General features: G+C 51.6%; 1 protein-coding gene across 1 annotated transcript in view; it reads right to left on the bottom strand.

Annotated features, from left to right (window-relative positions):
- The window catches only part of CDH22 (cadherin 22, type 2), a gene marked incomplete at its 3' end in the record, with an annotated part of 42,585 nt that overhangs the window by 20,236 nt on the left and 11,941 nt on the right, over positions 1–10,408 (bottom strand). The window contains exon 4 of the mRNA XM_009877233.1: positions 6,401–6,520. Coding sequence (XP_009875535.1) covers positions 6,401–6,520 — 120 coding nt within the window. The remainder of the gene's footprint in view (positions 1–6,400; positions 6,521–10,408) is intronic.

Below are 10,408 nucleotides of genomic sequence, written 5' to 3'. Positions count from 1 at the left end.
AGAGCATCGCGACCCCTCCGCAGTAACACAGCCGGTGGCTACCCTGCAGCCAGTCCCAGGGTCTGCACCAGCTCCCCCCTTCACCCTGGGTGTGTTCCGAGGAAGCCATTTGACCAGAAGTCGCATCCCACCTCACATAACGGGTCTGATGAGTGCTGGCACGGAGCAATGACAGGGAGACAGGGGTCCCGGGGAGAACCGCGCGCTCCCAGCGGGGAGCAGGCCGCCGGGGCTGGCCTCAGCCGGGCGAGCCCAACGGCCTCTCCTGCTGCTCCACTGCGAATACAAACCCGTTATTTCTGGGCAAGCACTATCTCATTGAAATTTAAGCAATTCTGTTAATTAACGGGGTCTGAAGCATTTTATAATGAAAATGATTCATGTCAGCACAATAGTGATGAATTGGGATGAGAGGCAAAAAACTCATGCATTCACCAAGGCTGTAATGACTTAACTGAGCTGCTCGTAATGAGATAGCCCATAATACACCATGCAAGATGGGAGGAAAAGTGCTCAGGCGCTTCCCAGAACATCTCCAAGGTCACTTATCCCAGCAGGGAGCAAGTCCAGGCCATCTGGCATGTGCAGAGCAGGGCAAACGGCCCCAGCCAGCTCCAGTTCTTTTAGTGGCACGAGGCAGACAAACCCCTCGTCTTTGCTGGGGGTGCAGACTGCAAGCAGAAACCACCTCCTGCTGAGATGCTGTTTGTCCAGTCCACCCTGGAAAAGGGGGAGGCCTGATGCCAATCAACTGCCCCATGCCTCCAAGGGCCCCAGTGGGATTGTCACCGAGAAAGCTGTTCGCCCTAAAGCTGCATGGGCCACACCAGGCTCCTGCCCCAAGCATCAGGCTGGTTTTGTCTTTTGCTACTGGCCTTGACAACTCAGGGTCTCCAGACAGACTCCACACCAGTTCCTTGCATATGGCACTATAAGTGCTGTCTTAAACATCAACCAGCAGCAAACTTACATGGTCCCATCTTGCAGAGCCAGAATAGCCTCTGCTCCCAAAATCTGGCCCCTAGGGACTCTGCAAAAGCAGCAGCAAGTGATGGGGGCAGACCTGCTCTCAGGGCGATGAGACAGAAGAGGCAGGGGCCTCTGCTGCTGCACGTAGGACACGGAAAAGTCCTTACTTTCGTCTCCCTAGAATCACCTTCTTTCCAGCCAGAAAAACCGCCAAACTTTGTCCTTCCCAGACACTGCTAAGAAAGCAAGAACAACCTCCAGCTCGGACTCATCTCCCTAGTTCTTGTCAGCATCTGTTATAGTTGAATAATACAGATACATGGTGGCATACCCTCTGGTACAAGGCACATGTGGCTTTCCAGCATGATCCAGATTAATCAGTATAATTACCAGGCAAGGGGACACTTACAGCATCACATAAATACCACAAAATCTGCTCAAACAGCAGACACTCTTTGGGTCATAAAAGCAAAGCAGAACAAAGCACTCAGCAGGTAACTGCCTTCCAGGAATCCCATCAATACGGGCGTTGCTCTGCTCTCAGATACTTCCAGCTCAGATGTCCACATCCTCAGAGACCCTCTCTACAAGGCACCTTCCAGCTGAGGACAGTCAGGAGCAACACACTCCTGGCACTAAGTGCAAAGCCAGAAAGTTGTGGGGTAACACACATGGACATATCCTCAGGAGGTCCCTAGTCCAGCTACAGCTCCTCCAGGCAGGTTGGTCAGTTGAGGCAAACAGCTCTCGGCCTCAGCCCAGGGCTGGGCAAGGCACTTGCCAAATAGATCACAGAATGCTCACCATGCCCACACCTGCCCGCAGGGACATAGAAATACCAATATATCCACCAAGACACAAATGCTGCTTGAGGCATACGTCCTGGAGGAGGTCCCCCCTCTGCAGATGGGGTCTCAGTCCCAAGAACCAGCACTTCATCTGCCCTATATACACAGCCCCCTTCAGCTCGGGACAAGTTGGGAGGCAGAAACTACAGGCAGTCTGAGCAAGGTGCTAGGCACGAGGTTCAGGAGGTTCACAGCTCTTCACAAATAAGATACAGAGCTGAGATCCAAAAATGGAAACACTATGGTTGCATCAGCATAACCAAGCTAACCAGTGAAGTTAACTGGAAGGCTGCAGAATCACACAACTGTCGTGGCTGAGGGACGCTGCAGCCTGCAGATTCGAATGCGGTACCTTTCACAGTGTGTGGCCACATCCTTGTCAAACCAGTGTGCCCCATAGCTCCAACTGCAGCACCCACAGAGACGCTGCTCCTGCCGCTGCTCAGAGTCAGCCTTGTCCGTGCCAGCACAGAGGCAACAGTGCCCTCAAGGAAGGCACCTGCAGTGACCTCGGACAGATGGGCCAGCACACTTACCCTTCCTCTCTCCCTTCTTTCAGCAGCTAAATCCCTCATGATTTAACATTAATTCTCACTGCACATTAGTAGATACATCTAAACATCCTTAAAGCAACCAAACACATAATATGGTGCCAAACCAGATGAAGATCCTGCACCAGTCTCTGAAAAGGACTGTTAACATTCAGTCTTGCTAATAAGAGCAATCACCCTAACAAGGGTGGCTTCTCTGCAGACTCTCATCACCCGTGCTCAGAGTCCCTTGTCCCTGTGCACAGCTCTGGTGAGTAAGCTCCTGGGATGAGGCACAGACCTGCATAATCCCACAAGAGCACACAAACACGCACGTATCAGTATTTGTGTTTCCAGGCACCAAGGAGCATTTTTAACAAACTGAGAAGAGCATCAGAGGAACACGTTCTGCCTACCACCACCACACCACACAAATCCAACAGTTCACCAGCCCAGTCCAGCATGCAGCATGTTCCCAGCAACAACTCCTCTCTCAGTCTACTCTTACTACCCTGGGACTAGGATAGTGGTCAGTCTCCAAAAAGGGCAAGACTGACAGGTAAGGACGAAATAACTAATGACCGCACACAAATAACCATCAACTTCATCCCAGCAGGACAGTATTTCCTGTCCTGCTCTCCTTGGCACAGTACCTCTAAGCCCTCACCAGCTAAGTCTCCAAATCAGGAGACAGGCTCTAGAACTCTGGAGGTGTTTTAAGTAACCAAAAATGCCAGACTGCATTTCAGCTAGTCTTCTGAGTCCTCCTGCCTTTTCCCTGCATATAGTGAATGACAGATTTTAAGAACACCCTCTTCCAATCAGTAAAAAGCAAGATTCCCATGGACTCTCCCAGACTGACAAGCTGAGCTTTTAAGGAAAGCACCAAATATTATGAGGCCTGGGACGTGACCTGCAGTAACTGTTTGGTAGGAGTGGAAATCCCTGCCAAAGGATGGGAATAACTCTGGAGCCAAGGGCACCAGGTTGTGCCCCACTCCTGAGGGGTCGAGTATTTCCAGGTTTCCTCCCTCCCGAGGCTGCGGAGCTGGGACTGCAGGCAGCAGCAAGTCTCCAGCCATGCTGACCAAAGATGAGAAGGGGAACTGCAAAGAACAAGGGAACAGACACAAGCAGGCAGAAGAAGAGATTTTTCCCCCTATAAAGGTGAATAATCCACAGAGGTACAGAGTGATATAAAGAAACAGGAAAATCTGGCTTGCAAATTTCAGTGCACACTGATTTTTCCTCTCACATAGATGCACTGGAAATCACATCCTCTCTGTGCCCATCTCAGCATCTGAAAAGCATAAGTTAGAAGGATCTTGGTGAGGACAGGCTTCCCGACGCTACAAGAGGAGCTACCACCAAACTTTCCATGTGGTGGTGTGCTGGGCAAAGCTGGGTCCCTGCAGTCAGCCCTCGCCTCGGGGTCAGAGCGGATCTGTAGGCACACAGAGGTGCTCTCACCCAGAACTAAAAGCACCTGAGACACAACAGGAATTCAGGGCTTATGGAGTGGTAGGATTTGGCACTGCATCCAGGCACTCTGAGTCTGCCTTCGAAAGGCCCATCAAATCCAAAATCTCAGCTGAATACTACGTCTAGTAACACCCAAGAACAGGAGAAAACTAAGCATCCTACAGATGGGTTACAGCCTGTCCTGCAGTGTGCAAGCCACACTTGTACAGACACCACCTGTGCTGTGAATGACAGCATGAAAAGAGCTGATTGTAAAAGTAAGGAAGAGAGAGAGAATCCGTGCTGGAAAGAGTCATGGGCTTAGGTGACGTGCAAAGGAGCACGGGCACGTATGGACCTGCAAGGAGAGGTGGAAAAGGAGGTCAAAACCAAAAAGGGAAAACAAATTGTCCTTCATTATCATATATTATAAGAAATGTAACATGCCAGGGTTTTATGGTTCTTTTTATGGCCATTAATAACAATGGTGGCTCTAGGAGTTATGCTGCTGCTATGGATAATTAAATCTTATGCTCAGGGCAGAAGCTGGGCCACCCAGCGCAGTCAGACTGGGATTCCCATGTGGAGCCCTGAAAACCTTTTCAAGTGCAGACTGGGAGTGGGACGGGATTTGCTTGGGTGGACGTGCTAGCTCCTGGCCAGTACTAGAGACACGATCATCCCCCCTCGGCCAGGCCAGTCCTGCAGCACGCGGGCTAGCGCCGACGGCAGACATGCAGCCCACACAGCCTGCAGCTGCCTCTTAAGTGGCCAACGGGCAGAGCTGCACATCGCATTCCTGGAGCCCAGGCAAGGCAGCTGCAGGAGGCAATTCACAGCTCAGAGATCAACAAAGAGTCAGCCCCAGTACCTGCTTTAGCATCAGATATTCTGGCAACTGACGTGCTCAAGAGGGGCTGAGGACTCCTCTGCAGACTGTCAGCAGTTTTGCTTTTATGAATCACAGGCAAGTAGAACAGTAAATCAACCCTTCCAGTGTATGAAACAGCCAGCTTGAGAATTAAGACACAAAAAGTCAAAGAATCAAGAAGCTTGGATTCCCAGAGTGACATTAATTCTCACCACAGTCCCACAGGGCACATTTTAGTTTATGCCTTAATACAGAGCATTAATGTTGTTGCAGGAAGCTGAGCCTCTGCACGTCCTAGCTTGTGCTTTTTGCTCCCAGTGGTCCCTCTTCACTCCAGCAGTCAGGCTTCCACTCACACAAAGCCATCTGCGATTAACAGGATCTCATATGCACCTGAATTTTCAGTGTTTAGCCCATTGTTCATCCACCTTCCCGTCCTCTCACAAAAAAAAGGAAAGTAAATCTGTGAGAGCAGAAAGACCAGGAGCAGCAGCCTCTGGGGGCCAGGAGTGAGCACAGGCCCAGCTTGCTTCTTGTGCACTCTCCCCACTGCCAGTCTCTGTCCAGACAAAGGCATTTTCCACTGCATACCCCAGCTCTGCTGTCAGGTGTGCTTAGGAGCTACCAAATTTGAGATTTCCTCTAAGGGCAGCCAGGGCTGGTGGCTCCAACAGGACTGTGGCTGGCTTGCCTACGTGCACCAGACCAGTTTGAACTGGGGGCACGGTTTCACTCAGATGCAGAGACTCAGGCACACGTACCTTCTTTACACTCTCCTTATGCCAGAGCCTCCAAACAAATTTCACTCCGACTTGCATAAAAACAGCCTTAGAAAATATCTGCTGGCACAGACACAGGTCAGCCTGACAGAGACTTGGCACTTCAGTCCTCGGTTGATCTCAGCCTGTGTCACTGTGGTTCAGCAAAAGGATGGGGGAGGGCTTTGCTGTCCAGCTTTCCAACAAGACCTGCAGCTACCCAATGTGCTTGTCCTTTGACAATTTTTCATTAAACCATGGGTACTTCACTGCATGCTTTGTGCCTTAAATACCTCCTATTAGCATTTCACTGTCTTCCCTCCTTAGAAAGCTTGCAAGGCTCCCATTAAGGGTAATGAGAGTCATACTCCTGGGAGGTGAGGAGAATATATACCCCAACATCTCCTGGTTATGGTCTACTCTAACCAGTATGTCAGAGCATCATCTGCCAGGGATTTATTACAGAGGCATTTTACAACAGACTCTATTATAAGTTATTAAGGAATGGAGCAGCTTCTACTGTTCTTTCATTAAATATTAATAGAACATTTATAAACCGATCCTTAATTTAAAGTGTTACCTTTAATCAAAGCCCTGGTGATAACAATGTAGCCTTCGGTAAGGCCCCTCTGGTAGTACTTAAACCTTTCACACCGAGATTTTATGTGCCTGCAGGTGCTCTGCTGCTCTGGGCACAGAGCGCTCGGAGGAGCTCTGTCTGGTGCTGGCAGGGCAGTCCAGGCTGGTGGCTGCGGGTCCTGCTCCCCAGTGCCGTGCGCAGCAGGCACCACACATTGCCCTGCAGCCGCCCGCGTGCTGCCGAGCCTCCCCTCCGGCACCCAGCAAGGCCCATGGCGTGGGCAGCCCGGCATCAAGAGCCAGCATGGAGGGGCAGGCCTGCTGGCACCCAGCGCTGCTCCGAGTGGCTGCGGGATGCGTGGCCACGGTCTGGGTGCTGCTCACCTGTTTTACTGTCCACAGTGAAGTGGTGCTCGCCCTCCAGCACGCTGTAGACCACCCGGGCACTGCTCCCATACGTGGGGTCATCAGCATCAGATGCCATCACCTGCATCACAGAGGTTCCTGCAGTAGGGACAAGAGGAAAACACAAAGTCAGGGAGGAGGTGAGAAGAGCAGCGGAAACCTTTGAGCCAGGGGCTGGCAGAACGGGAGAGCAGGGATCGACAATGGTTACTCACAGAGGCTGATGGAAATGAGAACAGTTGGGTGCAAATGCAGAATTGCCTCTCAGCAAAAGCTTGAGAGTCAGAACTCCAGACAGTGCTGCGAGTGCCCCTTTTGTACTGCAGAGTGGCAGGAGGGACCACACAAAGGGCCACTTTGGGGCCGCTGCCTAAGCAGATCCAGGAGATCACTGCTCTGTACAGTTGGGAGCTTTTCTCCTAGCAGACTTTTGCTGGACCATCTGGGAAGGAGCTGGGGATGAGATGTTACGGCTGCCCCTTTCCTACCAGCACAGAGCAACGGTCACCTCCAGCCCACAGAGGGACCTCCCAGCCTGGGCCCGATCTACACTGCAGCAGGCAGACCTGCAAAGGGACAACTCTGAGAGGAAAGGCTTTCGCTTGCTCAGAGCCAGACACAGCACCATGTCCTCATGCTCTACACGTAGCAGGGCAGGAGGACTATAAATTGGATAAAAGTCCATCAAATGTCTGCAATTAAGTTATTGATTTTCAACACTGCCTCATTAAACTGGGTGCCTCACTTTCAACTGTCCCTGTGATGGCTTTAATTTGACACCATGTTCAATTTGACAAAAGCTGGACCTAGGACATGAGAATAGGGCCAGGAGCAAAAAGGCTCAGACAACAGAAGGGAGGAAGGAGGGGAAGTCTAATCCTACCTACAGACACCTCTGAGAAAGGAGATGGCGTGACCTGTGAGGGCAGTTCCAACTCTAGCACCAGACTTGGAACTTCCCTGCCTCCGCAGTCAAGCACTAGCACCAGTCACCTCTCTGGTGGGATGAAGTGCAGGATGAGAGGAGCATGGAGCTGCTCACAGGAAAGATGAAACCAATTGGGAAACTTCCTGCTGCAGGATATTGCTGGGGCAAAGAGCTCACAAGGCTGGTAGAGAAGACCATAGTTCCTAACAGACAAGATCCCCCAGCAGTAATTGCAGTTAAAAGGTAGGTTTTGCTTTCAGAGATGACTCCACGGCAAAAGACCAGCCCAAACTTAAGCGGCCAGAAGAGAGCATTTCCCACCTCACACTACTGCACACAGTAGCTCTGCCTCATGCACCTCTTAGGGCTGCTGTGCTACCAGCTTAGGACCAGAGGTACCATGCTCTGGTCCAGAAACCCTTTGGTTCTGCAGTGCATCAATCCATACGCTGTAAAGACAATCTCACAGGCTGATCTTGGCCAGACCCATATCGTGAATAACCAGAAGCAGGCTTACTACTACTTGTCAGCACCTGAGTCTAGACCCACTATATTCCCAGACACCAGAGGTACACACAAAGTTAGAAGCAACCTGTTTCCATGTCACAGAGGGCAGAAATGGAGCTGGGACCATCCAGATGGAGGAAGAGTAGCTTCAGCCCCTGGAGTCTTCTTCTTCCTCTGTCAGGAGACCACAGCACACAGCTTGGGAGCAAGCCAGACAGTGAGGGAGCTTCTGCACCAGCCCAGCCTGAACTCGGGCAAGAGACAAGACAGCAGAGATAGCAATGCTGCTGCCAGCAGCTGAGATGCATCCACTTTTCCCAGTCCAGTTCACTTCTGATCTCCTGGAAAGGGTATTCACTGAAGAAAACGAACAGTTACCATGGTTGCTTTTCATTCTCCCTGACTGCAGCTCTGCTTATAACATGAGAATCTTCCTCATCGGTCTTCAGCAAGAAGCTAGTTTGAGTGAACTTATTTATGCTTTGCTGTCTCCAGTGAAGTTATGGTGCATCCCTGCCAGGCACATCCAGATTACACCACAGCAACACTAGCTCCCTGCCTTGCAAACAACTGTTTAGGAAATGCTATTGCTGCATTTCCTTGAAAGTGTCTGCCCTGCCTCCTCCCCTCCCTGCCTGCCATCACACAACTCTTTCACCAGGTATGAGCCAAGGCAGATCACCCCCATCCTACACATTCCTGCACCTCACATACACCTTGGGCACCCTGGCATGTTCCCTTGGGAAGCTTCTGATCAGAAAGCTGAGAAGGAAGGGATCGGAGAAGGGAAAGTACCTGGCACCGGGGTCTCCAAGCACCCCTCTCCCCGCTGCAGCAGGGAAGCCCTACTAGAGGTGCTGGAGGTGACAAAGTCTGAGAATCACAAAAAGCAGCACCTGCCCCTGGCAACAGGCAGGGTTCCTTCTGTGCCCAGCCTGGCAGCACCCAGCTAGAAGCCCATGACCAGTGCCCACAGAGGCACCCACTCCTGCCCCTGCACCCATCATTACCACAGCCTGAACCTGTTGACCTTGCACAACCATCCCACACTCCGTGAATTACTTGCTCTTGCCTACGCACCTCGGAGGCAAAAGGTTAGAGGATCTAGAACTCACCTACACGTACACAAGCCCATCAGAGTTCCTTGCCTCCCCTTGCCCTGTGCACTGCGTAACCTGCGTCAGGTCTGCTCACATGCAGACAGTGCAAGTGCCCCAAGGACTATGCCACAACCCTCCATCCCAGCCATCCCAGCGCTGTTACCCCAGAGAGACAGCCCAGTCATCATTACAGGGAGGACCAGCCACCAAGTTTGCACCAGGCTCTGCATCTCATGCTGCTTCTCCCCAGATGCATTCACTCAGTTGCCTAATTCACCTGCCAGTCCATCCCTATCAAACAGCTACACTCCTTTGTGTGCCGGTATTTACCTGAACGTCGCAAAACTGCATCAGTGCCAGACTGGGAAGCAAGATCCATGCTCACGCAGAGGTGGGGTTTGTTTCTCTGTTTTAAGCCATGCCCTGGACAATCCAGTGGGTTGCTGCTCTGCTTTCCAGCACACAAGGTTCCTGGCCCAGGGGGCTGCCCCAGCCAAGGTGCTCCCAGTGCGGCAGTGATGGCTGCAGGGAGGCAGATCCAGGCTGCCGGGTCCCAGGCCTAAGCCCCATGTTTCAGAGGGGAAACCGAGCAGCCAGGCACCCTCCACTGAGAAGCAGCAAGATCATGACATATCGCCCTTAGGCTGAAGCCAGCAACCCTGAGGGTGATGAAGGTCCTGCCTTTCCCCACCTGCTCTCATAGCAGCTCTGTAACAGATGGGCAACAAACAGGGGCCGAACATTAACCCCACTTTGTGCCTTGTCTTCTAGTCTGCAAGCATGCAATGCAGCCTGCTCACAGTCACCTCCAGGACATCAGCATCGAGACCTCCAACTTTGCAGCACCCTCGTTTAACCCCCACTTAACTCTGCTCCATCTCTCCCTCCTCCTCATCTCTTTCAATGTCAAGAACCAAAGGTCCTGAATTTCAGTTTAACCCCATCTCTCCTTCTTGTGCAGACAAGCCTAGGAACACTGACTCTCACTGCTGCTGGGGTATCAGTCCCTGCTCTCCAAGCACAGTACTGCTCACAGCAAATACAGAATATACAACTTTTATTTATTTTTCTGGCATGTACCTTAGCCATAAAAGATAAGATAAATAAAACTGAAACATCCATCATGTACTGTACAACTCACCTCCCATAACCCAGAAGCCTGAACTCATATCCAGAGAGATAATTAGACACATAAAATGAGATAAAGACCTCGGTTCCTCCCCTAGCCAGCTCGGCCCACAGAACCAGAGGAACCACAAATTTTACATAAAAATTAACAAGTCAGAGTCCATCTCTTGCTCTCCTGCTGCAAAGGTGCGATGTGGCACAGCAGATCACATAAACTGTTTTCCCCCAGAAGGAAGGGGCCCGAGACCCTCACCCACAGAGCAATCCTCCCCACAGCCCGCAGAGCAGGGGCGGACCCGGACCCGCAGGGCTGGGCGGCGGAGG

The sequence above is a fragment of the Apaloderma vittatum genome, unplaced genomic scaffold (genome assembly GCF_000703405.1).
Source record: "Apaloderma vittatum isolate BGI_N311 unplaced genomic scaffold, ASM70340v1 scaffold16209, whole genome shotgun sequence".
In the NCBI taxonomy this organism is placed as follows: domain Eukaryota; kingdom Metazoa; phylum Chordata; class Aves; order Trogoniformes; family Trogonidae; genus Apaloderma; species Apaloderma vittatum.
This window is presented reverse-complemented; position numbering and strand designations above follow the sequence as displayed.